Source organism: Barbus barbus (assembly GCF_936440315.1).
Source record: "Barbus barbus genome assembly, chromosome: 25".
NCBI lineage: Eukaryota > Metazoa > Chordata > Actinopteri > Cypriniformes > Cyprinidae > Barbus > Barbus barbus.
The window spans coordinates 16,973,344-16,990,053 of NC_136753.1; the positions used below are offsets into that span (position 1 = coordinate 16,973,344).

Genomic DNA, 16,710 nt, shown 5'->3' on the forward strand with positions numbered 1-16,710 from the left:
GATCAAATAAATGCAGCCTTGGTGAACATAAGAGACTTCTTTCAAGGGATTGGATGTGAGGGATTCTTTAAATCACAGATGTGTCTATTAGTTGAGCTGGATAAGCAGGATATAAGAATGAGTGAGTGTGTGACCAACTGACCTGTCTCTAATGAGATCGTTAAAGCTGTCTTAAGTAGATTACAGAGCGTTTTCATAAAGTATCAGACACGAGGAGCACACTCAAACCTGTTGATTGAACCATTATTGGATTTTGGCCCTTTTTATTTTTGGGAAGCTGAAAACAGGACAATACTTATTTGATAGAACTATTTGAAAATCTGGAATCAGAGGGTGCAAAAACATCTAAATATTTAGAAAATCGCATTTATCGTTGTCCAAATGAAGTTCTTAGCAATGAATATTACTAATCAAAAATTAGATTTTGATATACAGGTGCATCTCAAAAAATTTGAATATCGTGAAAAATTGCGTTTTTTTGTAACTTATTTCAAAAAGTGAAACTGTCATATATATTTTACATTCATTAGGGGGAAAGGGAATTTGTGCTCTGCATTTAACCCATCCAAGTGTACACACAGTAGTGAACATACAGCTGTGGCGTATGTACATACATACAATTCTGCAGCGCCCGGGAAGCAGTTGGGTGTTTGGTGCCTTGCTAAAGGGCCTCACCTCAGTCGTGGTATTGAGGGTGGAGAGAGTGTTGGTTATTCACTCCTCCACCTGAGACTCGAACCCACAACCTTCGGGTTACAAGTCCAACTCTCGATCCATTAGGCCACGACTGCCCCATTACATGTAAAGTAAGACATTTTGAAAGTTTTTTTGTTTTAATTTTGATGATTAGAGCTTACAGCTCATGAAAGTCAAAATCCAGTATGTTAAAATATTAGAATATTTCCTAAGATCAATCAAAAAAAGGATTTGCAAAGCAGAAAAGTTCAAGTTCTTTAAAGTATGTTCATTTATGCACTCAATACTTTGTCGGGGCTCCTTTAGCACATTATTGTGGTTTCAAAGAACAAGAGATACCCTGAATTTATACTGTAGAGATGGTCATTTAAAGGAAACTCAAATATAAAAATACTGGATTTTGACTTTCATGAGCTGTAAGCTCTAATCATCAAAATTAAAACAAAAAAAAACTTTTGAAATGTCTTACTTTACATGTAATGAATGTAAAATATATATGAAAGTTTCACTTTTTGAAATAAGTTACAAAAAAAATTACGTTTTTCATGATATCCTAATTTTTTTGAGATGCACCTATGCTAGGAAACTTACAAAATATCTTCATGGAACCTGATATTTACTTAATACCCTAATGGTTTTTGGCATAAAAGGAAAATCGATAATTTTGACCCATACAATGTATGTATTGTTGGCTATTACTATAAATAAACCCATGCTAGGTATGACTGGTTTTATGGTCCAGGGTCACGTACTATATGTGTATTATTTCACAGTCATAGCCGGCAAATATTCAAGGCAGAAAATATGCAGTTGAATAACTGAGCTGCATTATTGTAAATACTGCTCTGAAAGGTGTATGTTGGCATAACAGTGTTACAGTGCCATCTGTTGGTCAGAAGCAATGACATTTCTCTCTATTCACAGGAGAACCAGTAGCCAAATTAAAACAAATAACTAACTAAACAAATAAAGACCAGCTATGGATGACCAGTGTACATTTTGCGTGCATGTGTGGGAAGTTGTTTTTTTCACTCACGTGCACAAACACGAGCTCTTTAGCCAGACATCGTTATCAGACGTTTACATTAATTCAGATTAAATCTGGATAGTTTCACGTATGTACTTTCTGTAATCAGATAATGCTAAAGAAACGATATCTGTTCTTTTTTAAAGTTAACTCACTGAAATAGGCCTAAATGAACTTACTGAGGTGAGGTGAGGACGCGCAGGACTGTTGGATTCATTCGTAAATTTGATTTCTTATGTCTTATGTTTTGAAATAAATCAGATAATCTGCTGGTATTCTCAGCGCAAGGACAGGCCTAGTTTATGTAAACAGATATTATGAATAAAAAGCTTTATTTCTTAAAAGACTATGTAGTACTGTTTTAACTAATTTAAGAACAAACACTAAGTCCATAACTGCAATAAATAGTTTATTCTGACCAGAAAAATAGACAAGAAATACGTGTATACTGTACACACATTCTTACTGATACTCTGACATATATAACTAGTTTTTTTCACTTACATTCAACCTTCATTTCATCAAAAAAATACCATACACTGAAAATAGATGACATTTTGTGGACTCAAAATATTTCAGTTTCCAAAGAACACAGACCTCTGACAAAATATACATTCATATTGAATGAATAAGCCCAATGTAAATGCAGACATGAGAGGCTATTACTTCACAAAGCTGATATTTTGATGGACGCCTCTTCAAAAGCCCCTTCACTTATGATCACCTGGACTCGATGAAGCACCTGAAATGCACAAACAGCCACTAAACCGTGACTGTGTCCACCACACTTCAGATTTTTTCTTGCTTCATTCCAGTTAGTGGTTTTTACAAGATTTTACTTCGGTCATCGAAAGGTTCCATGTGATGAAGATGGAAAGCAGCGATTTCCAGCAATGACGGGCCGATCATCAACCCATCACTGAGACATTCAGAGTTTAAACTTTGCTTGGATGGAGCCTGGGAAATCTGGCTGTAAACCCTAAAAGGTATAATGTATTAGGGACAAGTCAAATGGATCTTAAAAGTGTTATTTGAAACACTAGGTTGGTAGGAGGAGAACTGTAAAAAAAAAAAAAAAAAAAAGTTATTTTTTTAATCTAAGGTTGGAAAATAGGAAACGAAGAGTGTGGAAAATAGGGCTGCACAATTAATCAAAATAAAAACATAATAGTGAAATGGCTTTGTGCGATTAAGTCACGAAGGCTGTGATTTAAATCAAATATATGTTTTGTGAATTGGTTTCGAATAAATGCTACTTCACATAAACTCATCTCTGCCATCTTATAATGCGCATTGTGCAAAAACGCAACATGCGTCAACCATCTTCACAAACTTGCAATGAGAAGCTTTAAAGGCTCCCTGCAGTTTTCTCTGCAGCCGATAGTTTAAATTAAAAAATTAAGCCAGTCATAAATATTAGTACTGTAATTTTACAGTTGTGATCTAAAACAAAATGATTATAGTATTTAAATAGACCATTCTGTATTTTACAGTTACTAATATTTTCCATTTAGCAATAATAAAAATACAAATGTTAATAATATTAATCGTGATTTTATAGTCATATTGATACATAAACACATTTTTGGCCAAATTCTGCAGCCCTACAAACAAGCACAGAAAACCTGGAGCTAAAAAATTATTTAATTGTGATATTTTAAAATCACAATTTTTATCAGGAAAAAAAATTGCAATTTGATTTTTTTCCAAGATCATGCAGCCTTGCCCTTTAAAAAAATTATAATAAAAGAAAAATGTTAAATTGAACTGAGTTAAAAATGTTAAATTGAGCTTTTTTTCTCTCTCAAATTGTGCAGCCCCAGTGGAAAACCGCTGAGGCATATTGTGGACCTCCATCCAATGAAGAAAAACATTATCCCATGTTACCACCAAGTGGTGCTGTTGTTATTATTTCAGGGTGGATTAATGCATTCAGTTCGAAACTGAGGCAGATAAAGAGGAATGCTGTGAGATACATTATTGGAATGGACGGCTGTGGAATTTTTGCCTTCTAGAAGAGGCCTGGCATCCACCTTCAGAACCATTTCATTCTTTTCCTGTTCACCCTGTGTTTCCTCAATCTCCTCTTCATCTTCTTGCTCCTCCTCTTCGTTCACCCCGAGGTAGTAGAGGTCTTTGGCTACACCTATGCTTTCTGATGCTTCATAATCTTGATCTGATGTTTCCGAGAACTCTTCCACGGAGTTGTAGGAGCTGGAATGGCGGGGATTGGCGCTCTCAGAGCACACATGGTTCTCAAGGTCCCAGAGTCCTCCAGGGAAAGAGCCAGAAATGTCTGAGTTGTTGGCAGAGAAGTTGCCTTCGTCACTGGAGCTGCTCAGACTCTCCTGCTGCTTTCGAAGGAGACTGGGCTGATCAGAGAGGAGAACGGTCGAGTACGTCACTGAAGACTGGCCTGATGTTTCTGGAGTAGCAGCAGCAGTGGAAGCCTCCAGAGACAGAGGTTCAGAGGAGTCTGCTAGAGGGGCAGAATCTGTAATTGTTTGGTCTCCAGATTTATAAATGGGTACTTCATTGTCTTTTTCATGTTCAAGCGTAACAGGAAGAAGTTTCTCAATGATTTCCACCTCACAGATGCTCTCAGAGACCAGCAGCAGTGGACAGGCAGTAAGAGCCTCTGAGTGAGGGAACAGGTTCTCTATGGTGTCAATCTGCAAGGAGAAAGAAATATATGTTGTGGAAATGTACTAACCAATATGTTTTGAATGTGTTAAAACTCTTTCTCCTCCCAGCATAACATGCAGCATGTTTTTTTCCCCCATATGTCATGTGCATTATTAAAGGCCTTTTGTTTTCATTTATCAATTAAACAATGGTCCTCTATTTGAATCTGGAATGGATCTACTCCAATTTTATGTTGGAAAAAAAATGGTTTTAATGGTTGGTCACACTGACCTGCCTGAAGTCCATTTCTTTGGCCCAGGAGCAGTTATTGGGGTTTGGAACATCCTTCCACATGAGTTTTTTCATCCTGTAAGAAATATGCACAGGTCAAGCACTGTTTGCAAGCCAAAACTATTCTAAACAAATATGTTTTTTTGATGTGAGAGGACAACAGGGGATGGACTTTTTTTACTAGAAAAAGCATTCTTGTGTTTTGGACAGAAGCAACAGTTCTGTTTCTTACAAAAACGACACATAAATGTTTATTTTACTTGAAGTTAACTCATGGACTGGAGCCATGTGGATTAGTTATGGATTATCATGAAGTTTTTTATCAGTTGTTTGGACTCTCAATCTGACGGCACCCATTCACTGCATAGGATTTGGTGAGTACGTGATGTAATGCTTTATTTCTCCAAACCTGTTCTGATGAAGAAACACTCATTTTGGATGGCCTGAGGGTGAGTAAATTCTAAGCAAATATTCATTTTGTTGTGAACTATTGCTTTATCAAAGTCTAGAGCAGATTCAGATTTCATCACCCATATTGTAAAACAGGGCTCTCAAGTCTCACGCATTCACCGTAAGACTCACACATTTCAACCAGTTCACACGCTCTCACGCCACACCTTGTATTTCTCACGCTGAGAAGGGATAACTTATCCCACTATATGTACAATTAATAGATGAGGGAATACGGAGGTAAGTTCTCTGCCAAGTTCACAGCTGTCTCGAGTTATACAGAGTTAAATGCCATCTACCAGCCAATCAGAAATTAGGATGTTGTTGTTTCCATTTAAATTGCGCGATTCTGCCGCAAGCGCATTTGTTACTAAGCAACATGGATGCGCACACATGGAGTGTAAGCTGGAAGAGAATGATCCAATGAATGCTGTGTAGTAGGTAACTCAATTTTAAGATTCCTGGACGAAATCTATTGCCTGTGAAAAGATAGTGAGAGTTGATGTTGGGGAATATAGCCAAATTCGTGCTAAAGTATTATTGATGCAGTCAAAAAAAACTCTCCAACTGCTTTGCAACCAGACGTTTTAACTTAGCTTTGGCTTCCTGAAAGGAAAGTACTAGCGATGTTATAACAGTTGGTAAGTCTGATAAAAGACATAGACAAATTCATCCAAATAAAATAAATTGTTTTACAAATTTAAAAAGTATAAAAAATACAAAAAAATTTGGCCCCAAACATGCCAACTGAACAGCAGTGCTCAATGTACATACTGTACACACACAGTAGGATTACAGAACTTGTCCTGAACATGTATGTTAAGCTGTGTGTGCGTGCGTGTGAGAGAGAGTGAGAGAGTACACATTTCAGCTTATGGTTTTTTTTTTTTTTCCTGTCATATTTTGATGCTTTGATGAGAGGGCTAGGGGGCTTCCATATAAAGCACTGGCTTCCCCACTCAAATTCAGATGCAGTGTGTTTTCCATGGTGGATTTGAACAAAACCAAAACTAGGTACAGTTTGACTCTGAATGGAACACTATCTTATCTATCATGACAGTGCTTTATGTGGGAGTCCTCTACCCCTGTCATCATGCATTAAAATGTGCACCAAACATTTACAACATAAAAGAAACACAAGCTGAAATGTGTACTCTCTCTGTCTGTCTCTCTCTCTCTCTCACACACACACACAGCTTGACATACACGCTCAGGGTAAGTTCTGTAATCCTACTGTATGTGTACAGTATGTACATTGAGTACTGTTGTTCAGTTGGATCGTTTGGGGCAAAATGTCTTATTATTTTTGATACATTTGTATTTTTAAATACATATATATTTTTATTTTATTAGAATGAATTAGTCTTTCATCAGATTTACCAGATGTTATCATTTCTATTTGTGCAGGTCAACTATGAACAATAGGTAAAATTGAACTGCTAGCAAAAACTTGGGTGCTGCAAATATTTGCCTTGCCCCTCCCCTTTGTGTGGCCCCTCCCCTAATCTCACTCCAAACTTTCGCTATAACTTGAGAGCCCTGGAAAAATCCACACTTAACAAAAAATGAATTTGCACTTTTGCCACTCCTTACAAGAGCAAACATAGGCATGACTTTTTTGTGGTTACACAAAGTCACGATATGACCTGAGAATCAAGTCTAAGCAGATGATAAAATGATTTTATATGTTACCTTAGTAATTATCTCTGGCAGAACTTGTGAAATATTTACCCTCAAGCAAACTACTCTATTGCTAGGAATGAGCATACATTGCATACAGTAAACCAATTTATGCACTTTATACCTGACATTCGTTACAACCAATAAATCCTATACAAATCAGCTTACAACGCTTTACTTTAATTCAAACAACTGGCCTTACAAAATCAATATATATTGTAGCTTCCAAAAACATCTTAAAAAGGAAATCCAGGTAGATAAACAGAAGGTCTGTGATTTTGTAATTTTGACTTAAAGAATTTTTCTTTAAGGCCATTTTTAGCCTTGGTTTTACTCTCTAGAGTAACCCATTATCTACTGGTACAGTAAATGCAGTGGTAGAGCAGGGACCTCAAGTTGAGAACAAATCATTTAGCTTTAAACAACATACATAAGCATTTAAACTATTTTAAGAGACAAAATTTAATCATACTGTAACTATATTTATTTTGACTGAAAGAAGATAGCTGTAAGTCTTACTGGTTTTGTGACATCAGAAGAGTGACAAACAGCACCACTGACAGGAACACAATAATCAGTAGGAGTATGTATGCTGCAGGGTCACCCCTAGTAGCTGGATGACAAACCAAAGAAAAACACATTTTTCTATCAAATCAACATGATTTTCAGGCAATATTTTTAGACAGCCAGTTGCAAAACGTGTACTTCACAAAATAAATGTGAATGTGAGCACCAAATGCACATAAAAATGTCTTCAGGGGTTAAATTTATCACATGATGACGTCAATGCATTACTTGATGTCACTGCTGTAAAACCCACCAGTGTATCGCACCGGCTCCCCTTCACCATCCACAAACACTGGATACAAGGTGAACTCCTCTGAGCCATAAAAACGACCTGCACAAAAACAAATTACACTGTCAAAGATCATTTACACTGTTACGGATAAACCTTTTTTTTATTTCTGCATATCATGTGCTGATATGCAAATGTGAGGAATGTGTGAAGAATATCAAGCAAAATAACACACGGCAAAGGGAGAGATCTCTCGATGCAGACTGAACTCTGACCCACTGCAGCCTCTCAGTCAAAGACACATCCTGCTCAGGGTCTTTTTTCAGGTCTAGCCATTCAATGACAAATGACTGAGGCACTGGATGATCAGATAACAGGCTCCAGGAAAGATACACACAGCTAGAATTTGCAGTTGCACTGAATGAACGTACACATCGTCCTAGAAAAGAAAAGGAGGACATGATTAATTCATACAAATAGGGTTATCTATATAATTTCTATGTGAAAAACACATACGGTGCAGCAACATATAATAATAAGCAGGAACAAAATATTAGAGTGCTTTACTGTTATTATGTTTCATTGAATATGTGTAATACCTAAATCGAATCTCCATCCCAAACAACCCTTTCACCAAACAAACAACACCAAGCTTCTATCAAAACAATTACCCGGAAAAATTAGGGCTGGATGAATTAAAGCACCATCAACAGGCTCATAAATAGACATATTTTGCTTGAAGGAAAACAAAACTTCTTGTGCGTCAAACAAAAACATCGATAACATTAGACTGCATTAGACTGAAGAGAAAGAATTTCATGTGATGTTACAAGAAGGGTATAAAGCAAGTCGGCTCACGTTTGGGTTGATGCAACAACTTCATGTTTCGATTCCGTTTAGAGATGCCCAAAGCATTGCGAGACATTACGGTGACTGTGTGCGCTTCCTTCCTCCACTGGAACGAGTGAAACTGAGTCAATGTTGTTTCATTTGACCACACAGCTATGCCTGAGTCCTGGTGTTCAATCACCAGACCCTCCACGCAACTATATGGATCTCCCGCCAGGACAGGCTGCTAAAAATGACAAAAACATTCAAGCTCAAACTTTACACATCACATTTATTTTGTTGCTAGAGTAAATCAATCAAGTCAATCTTTACCGACCTTAATAATAAGTGTGACATTTGTCACACTCCTAACAGGATCCTCTTGTATAACGCGCCAGAAGTCTGGTCCCATCTCTGGTGCTGAAATGACACACCATACAGTCATGATTATCTCTTATGTTCAAAAAGGTATATTAAAAAAGGTTTAGGGATATAGGGATACATTTTTAAAAATGTTTTCGATAAAAATAATTTTCTTATACTCATCAAGGCTGCATTTATTTGATCAAACATACAGTAAAAAGGAACACTGTAAAATATTCCAATTTAAAATCCTTCAAAAATCATTCTAATAAGCAATGAGTGCTCAAGAAACATTATTTATTAGTAATGTTATGAATGTATTTATTTATTTATTCACTTTTTAACGCCATGCCAAGAAACTAGGCTATTTTTATGGCGATCTCTGAATAACTTACACAAGGTATACAATTAACAAAAAGTTATAAAATACATTTCAGATCCACACTAGACAAAAATTCTTAATGTTATAAATAGTTGTGCTACTTAATATTTACGAATATAGTAATCTCAAGCATAACATTAGTTCTGGCAGGTCACATTAGTCAAGCTCGCATCAGCTGACTCTTAATTATTAATATAAATTAATTGTTTTAGAATGCAAATACTATAAATATCAACTTTTATACAGTTCAAAAATATTAAATGGATATTAATATAAACAATAAACAAATTTAATAAATGTCAATTAGAACATAAGCATTTTTCATTCAGTAAGCAAGTTTCTTTTTTCCCCTTTTTCCTTCATTTAGATAGAATAATCACAGAAAGTAAGGAAACAATTAGATTGGAGAGAGAGGAATGGTATCTGGAAAAGCTGTAACTTGAACTTGGATCAGACAAATCGCTATTGCGCCATATGGAGTGCTGTCTACAAGGCTATGACTTCAACATTTTTGTTTTTCTTATTTGTTTTGTTTTTATTATTGAACAGATCTTCCTTATCTGTTATTTGGCATATCTGACTACAAACTTCCATTTAAGTCTTCTCTCAGCTTAGAAAAAAGATGTGGCAAATTCCTACAAATGACTGATTATATCCTGTAATGCTGATGGCAATCTGCTAACAACGGTTACTGGCACCAACAGGCAGCTCTGCACTGATGTAAAGATATTAGAAAGGTGCTGTAAACAGTTGACAAATAGTATTACAAGCGCATACTGATCATCACCCCAGCAGTTATGTTCCAGTTCACATTCCTACAGTGATACGCAAGTCATGGTGGGTGATACGTGGTGCAAACAGACTTTCTACCATAATTTTGTTCAATTCAAAACATTCCTACTACGGAGATAAAAGTCAATTAAATTATGCAGAGGCATTTATATGATTGTAAATTAAACTTTGCAGCTCCGAAAGTTACACATGAACTAGTTTAGTCACTAAGTACTTATCATATTTAGGATGTCTGTATGTTTAATACAATTAAATGTAAGAAATAAAGACTTTTTAGGGCAAGTTTTAAAAAGAATGTTTAATATATGTTTTTATTATTATTTGAAATTGTCATCAGCCTTCTTGTAAACATTATGTCTACTTCATTCCTATCAAGTTCCGGGCAAATTATAAAGTCAATCATCATGACTCACAGACATACAGATGGATATCATGAAGCAGGTGTGCATTCAGAATAAGTATGAAGACTCACATGGGCTTTCAAGGCTAAGATGAAAGAATGGTTTCTTTTGTCTAATCTTATTGTTTTAATCTTTTCAAATCAGCTGGCAAATATTTTTTTTAGCCTGTATATTCTTTCACCAGTTACAGTTTGGTCTGGCTTGATTGATTTAGATTTTGTTTAATGCTGCTGTCATCAAAAAGTACTGTGGATTTCATGATAAATATTGCTTACATAAATAATTTTCATGTGGTCCCCACACAACAGTATCTCTTTATTTAATATATTATTCATCCACCTTTTTTCTAACTGACGAGCACCATCATGATGGATTCCAACTTCTGTTTGGATGCTGTCGCATAGAAATCCATGTTAAAATTAGGTAAAATGATGGCACCATGTGCTTTTTAAAACCATTTTCATAGGTTTGACGTTATATTATCTGCTCAGTATATTATCTGCTACGTTCATTTGACTATGAAATGTAAAGCATTGTTCCAGTATGAATCAGGTGAGACTTTTCCTGAACGTGGGTGAGACTGCATTCAGGAAAAAGGTGAATAAAAAAAGTTATTTCAATTCAGTTAATTTAATATGCCTTAACTTAAAAGTTGTTGTTTTTTTCTTGTTTTTACTGATCTGGAGGTAACAAAAGCTACTTTTTAACCAAGGACTCAAACTCAAAAATTTGAGAGTCTACAACCATATCGTAACACTACAGTGGCTCTAAACATGTTTTCAATTTCACATAACCAAAAAAGATGCAAAATAATGCATACCTCTTATAGCTTCTGGAATATATAGGCTAAGTAATAGTAGAACAACTATATCGATAATGTTACCTTTCCTGTTGTAAACAACTGAAGTGTAGCTCATGCTCCAGTCACTCCAGTATCCAGAGCCATTCAGTCTTCTACAGCGAACTTCTACTTTGAACTGAACACAGGACTCTTCAAGCTGAATCTCTGCCTGTGGTTCCAGAAGAGGACTGATGACCTGTAAGGGACGTAACACTCATCTGTAAATGCCACAGAAAATTGCAGACCTCATTCCTGAGTACAGAGTGTAACCATCTTCCTTCTGAAATCTAAAAGGGATAAATTGAAAATGAAGTGCTATGAAGTATAGTGGGCACAGTTAGAGGAAAAGATTTTAATTTGGGATCAATTTAGCTTGTCATTTCAATTCCAAACATTTCAATTATACAGATAAACATATCAGACCACAGTAATTCATTGCCTGCCCTCTGAAATTAAACACTATGCATGAAGCATTTACTTAAATATATTTTATTCAGCTTTCTGGTTTCACTGTCTATCTGAGACCCCAGCTTCCAGAAACTTCTTCCTACCTTCCACTGTGTATTTGCCATCCCACGCAAAGCCACAATGCGCAGCTCGTACTGCATGTCGTATACTGGTAAATGGGGGCGTCTCCAGGTTACACTCAAGGTTTTATTCGGCAAAGTGGTTGCTTCCAGGACTGAGGGAGGAGATGGTTTCACTGAAAAAAAAACACAGGGGAAATTCTTATTCAAGAGAACATTGTTTGTTTTTTTTACTTTCAAAACATTTCACAATGATCAATTAACATTCAAAAGATTTTTTTAAAGAAATGAATACTTTCATTCAGCAAGGACACATTAAACCGGTCTAAATTGAATGCAAATAAATGGTGTTCTTAAGAACTTTCTATTCAATGAACCTTGAAAAAATATATATAACAGATTCCGCCAAAACATTAAGCATGCCTGTTGTCTTTAACTGTGAAAATACAGTTTAATACAATACAGAAAATACAATACAGAGCACTAACTCAACATATTAGAATGATTTCTGATGGATCATATGACACTGAAGACTGAGTAAAACAAAATGTATTAAAATAAAAAAATATTTTTTTTAAATTGTAATAATACTTCACAATATTACTGTTTGGCTATATTTTTGATTAAATAAATCCAGCCTGAAAGAGTCTTTCAAAAACATTCAAAAAAATCTTACAAATTCCAAACTTTTAAACAGTAGTGTATGTTTATAGATATATTTAATTATATTTACTTATAATCAAAAGTCAACAGAATACTGTCACTTCCAAATGGATTTCCACATGGAATGTTGCTGAAAAAATGTTGGAACTCACCATAGTCAATGGGTGCAACATAGACAGGAAATGATCTCACTTTGCCACGCCCTCCTTCCACTTCCAACCAGATTTTGTAGCAGGAGAACAGACTAAGGTTTCTTAAAGTGCACTCTCTGTGGTCTCCTGCTCCAGATGGACACTCCATGTTTTCTTCAGCTTCTTCGCTGCCCTCCATCTCTGATATGGTCTCACACATTGATGTATATTGTCTACAACAAAAAGTAATATTTTTACCATCTATGCATGGTATAGAAATGGATGAACTATGATTGCATTAATACCTGTAAAGTAGTCTGACTTGTGCCCAAGCGCTCTTATTCCACTCACAGCTCATGGTATCCACCTCGGAATTCTTGCTCTGGCAGGTAATATCTGCATTAAACATCCCTGAAAAAAAGAGCCAATTTTACATTTTCTAGATTTTTAAAAAAGCAACCTTTTATTACACTTCTGTTTAGAGATGTCCTCCATGATTCAAAGCTTACCTTCGGTGTATATTTTGGCATAGGCGATGATGCACTTGAACCTCTCTCCCCACTGGTGGCAGCACATCAGAGTATCAAACCCTGGATCATGTACTGTCACAGTGACCGCGCTAACCTGCTCGTTGATTACCCTGTACTGGCTTTCCGGAATCTTCACCTGCCCATTAAGCATCCACACAGCTTTACTAGCGCTCCAGCTGCGGTTGTGGAAGACGGCATAAACAGTTACCTCTGACCCTGGTGTCGTGAAGATTTCAGCAGGGATGTAACTGACTTTAAGGAGCAGAGAAAGATAGAGAAAAATTTTAAGCAGGCATTTTGCGCAGTAAACTCGCAAATAAATAAACCAGACGTAAAGGGATAGTTGACCCCAAAATGAAAATTGTGTCATAAATTTCTCACCCTCATGTCGTTCCAAACCCGTAAGACCTTCATTCACCTTCAGAACACAAATCAATTTTTTTTATGAAATCCGAGAGCTTTCTGACCCTGCATACACAGCAATGCAACTATCACGTTCAAGGCCCAGAAAGGTAGTAAGGACATTGTTAAAAAAGCCCATGTGACATCAGTGATTCAAGTTACATTAGTAGTTATGCTGCTGTCTATGCAGGGTCAGAAAGCTCTCGGATTTTATCAAAACAAAATCTTAAAAAATCTTAAATTGTGTTCCAAATATGAACGAAGGTCTTACGGATTTGGAACGACATGAGGGTGAGTAATTAATGACAGAATTTTCATTTTTGGGTGAACTATCCCTTTAAGAATAGCATGTGGCATATCAGCAAGCGGGCAAATCTCTTGACAACGTCTGGTTCAATTTTCATCCCAAAACAAAAAGACCAAAATGTAAGAAAGAAACTTGAGTCTATTTTTGTACCATTAAGATTTATACCATTGTGACTTTATTTTCATAAAAACTAAGCATATTTCTTCCAAAATTAAAAATATCACAATGCAGCTGAAATTTGTACTTAATTTGCATTTTTCATTCTCAATCTTTTATTTACATCTTTCATTCTCATTATTCTTAATTATGATTTTCATTAGACTTTCAACACTGTAATAAAGTAATTTTTACTGTATTGTACTGAAATTACTGCAGTAAAATGTTTGCAACAAACATTACAGGCACACCAAATACTACTACTATACAACTTTAAATCTGAAATTTAGTAAAAATAATAAATTACAAATATAAATACTGGATTGCCGTAACAACACTTATGCTTAAAATAATAATGTTACAATGCCAAAAAATATTTTTGTTTGCTTTTAGGATGAAATATGACCTAGACATGCTTCTGACAGGTGTTGAGATTCACCCTTGTATTGATTTTTATTTTCCCTTGTTCCCATCTTGGTCCCTTGCAGCAAAAAGAAAGTGGGTTTATTTTAATGCTAGTGAACAAACTGAAGCTTAGTTGCTATGGTGACTTGCGCAGCATGGATTCTGAAAATATACAACCCAACTGGCATATCAGAAAAACAATGTATGATCCTTGAAACGCTTACAAACACATACAAAATGACAGGAGCTACATGAGTAATGCATCAAAGTAGGAAAACAGAGACAGAATCAAGTCTCTTGTTTCAGCTTGTGAATCAAGCTGAAACAGTTGAAACATTAACTAATATGCAGACAGCCCAAAGGGCAGCTAAGTGCAGCATTAGTTGGCAGCAGTATTTCAGACTGGCTATTCAACTAATCTATTTTTTCAAACTCATCAGTATATTACTCATGGGCACTGCTGTGGTGTAGTCATTTAAAAGCAAGTGAAAAAAGGGAGTAATAAAAATTAAAATAAATAAAAACCCACCTGATTTGTGTTAGTATTCAGCTAAGATAATAAATCAAGCTCTATTCTACCACGGGACAGTGTTTATATGTTACAGTTTATCTCAAGTAAGAATTTTCTTAGAAGTTGTTTCATGCTTCAAAAAAATGCTCATTTCATAATCCTGAGTCACTCAAAGGTGCATGTATGGACATATGCTTTGTGTGTGCTACAAGTGTGTGTAAGCCATCTGACAAATTTACAAGCAGTTCATATGAATCTAAATATATTCCGATGAATCTAAACGTATTGTTTTGTTCCCTGAAACTTGAGTATGAATCACAGATCTATATATATATTCTCTATTATAGATCAGTGGTATGAATCGGTATGAATCATTTTAGCTATCTGAGCCCAATATGTACAGTGCTCACATTCAACTTCAGTGAATTTAATTAATTTTATTGGCCTGAGATTGAACATGATGCCAAGCAAAATAATTTTAATATGCAAACTGGGTTTCCATTAACAAAAACTATTTACAAGGAGGAATCTAAACCTTACTAATAAACTTAACAGCGACAATGTAAAAGAACTCAAGGACAGTACATACTCTGGCCTGGTAAACATTTACAATACCTTACCATCTAGTAATGAATCTGAATATTCTATTGCATTTTTAAATTGGTAATAATGGACATGAAAAATGGGTTATTTTATGTAAACCCCTATTGTACAGTGTATGTCTAGTTTAAGAGTATTAAGTATGCAAACACCATATACCTTGCAAATGCAATGTCTGACCTCAGTTTGCAAGCAAATGGCATATTAATGCTTTCGCAAAACATTAGAAAACTGACTGTTTAGCATTGTAATTCATTCTGAAAATTAACAGTGAATTGGGTGCATCTTTTAAAGGACAAATTAAAGAGATACTGTGTGTGCAACAAGCCATAGCACTATACAGATGCAAAGTAGCAGAGATTATAAACAGTATGAAAGTAATTATCAAACGTCAAACTCTTAAAGTGGAGGCTTAGGGAAGACAATGGATCTCCCTGAAAAATAAATATAACTGGAACAGCAAAAGCAATGATTTGCATTAAGTTTGACGTCCACTAAAAGCCGCTTTTAGACTGAATGATGTTAGGTTAAATGTGTCCACCTGTGCACTCTGTTGGTGAGAACTTAAGGCTGTAAGTCATGGGAACATGAGCATACCAGGCAGCAACATTTTGATTACATTTTGAAATGTCAGTATTTGCATATATTTACTTATTCACTATACCTTATGAGTCGTTAAATGGGAGGAGGTCTTTGACTCTGGAACTATATTAATTAAACAGTATTATAAACAGTATTAGTACATAAAATACTGCAGATTCTTACCATCCAGTGTGAAATAGAAAGGTTGGCTCCATTCACTCCAGTAGTTGATGTGGCTTTGGCACCGCACTTGGACCATGTATCTGATCCCAGAACTGAGCTCATTCAGAGGCACCCAGGAACGACCTTTGAGCTTCACAACCTAGCCATAGTTCAAACAGATTCAATCACACTGTGTAGATTAAACAAATAACTATAGCTAGCAGAAGATGTGAGTAATAGTTTCATAAAGGTCCATTATAAAACCCTTTCACATTTTTTTAACAATTATGTGGTAAACCTGCAGAAATTAAATCTATAATACTGAAAAGTCATTAAAACAATATTCATAGTTGCCATTTTTTGTACTTTTGGGTATACGATGAATATGTTGATATTATACATTTCTGTAAACCCTTTAAGTTTGAGATGTACAAATCAATAAAAATCCCCTGGAGACTGGTTGGAACTAAAAAAACAAGGGTTTACTTTTTAGATGCGATCAATATGCTGAAATTGTATATTTTAGGGTCTATCAAATATACAAAAATGTATGGGAGCTAAA

At 35.5% G+C, this 16,710-nt stretch overlaps 1 protein-coding gene across 7 annotated transcripts in view; it reads right to left on the reverse strand.

The window, feature by feature from the left end:
* Window positions 1-2,112: 2,112 nt before the first annotated feature.
* The window catches only part of LOC306845383 (leptin receptor-like), a gene marked incomplete at its 5' end in the record, with an annotated part of 53,535 nt that continues 38,937 nt past the window's right edge, over window positions 2,113-16,710 (reverse strand). For 6 of the 7 annotated variants that reach the window (XM_079378155.1, XM_079378158.1, XM_079378156.1 and 3 more), the window contains 13 exons: window positions 2,114-4,395; window positions 4,640-4,715; window positions 7,289-7,382; window positions 7,590-7,667; window positions 7,801-8,004; window positions 8,424-8,640; window positions 8,731-8,813; window positions 11,215-11,368; window positions 11,724-11,875; window positions 12,515-12,726; window positions 12,799-12,904; window positions 13,003-13,275; window positions 16,170-16,308. In XM_079378155.1, coding sequence (XP_079234281.1) covers window positions 3,637-4,395; window positions 4,640-4,715; window positions 7,289-7,382; window positions 7,590-7,667; window positions 7,801-8,004; window positions 8,424-8,640; window positions 8,731-8,813; window positions 11,215-11,368; window positions 11,724-11,875; window positions 12,515-12,726; window positions 12,799-12,904; window positions 13,003-13,275; window positions 16,170-16,308 — 2,547 coding nt within the window. In that variant the 3' untranslated portion in view covers window positions 2,114-3,636. Of the gene's footprint in view, window positions 4,396-4,639; window positions 4,716-7,288; window positions 7,383-7,589; window positions 7,668-7,800; window positions 8,005-8,423; window positions 8,641-8,730; window positions 8,814-11,214; window positions 11,369-11,723; window positions 11,876-12,514; window positions 12,727-12,798; window positions 12,905-13,002; window positions 13,276-16,169; window positions 16,309-16,710 lie in introns of all 7 variants that reach the window. The other variant, XM_079378157.1, reaches the window with a different exon arrangement.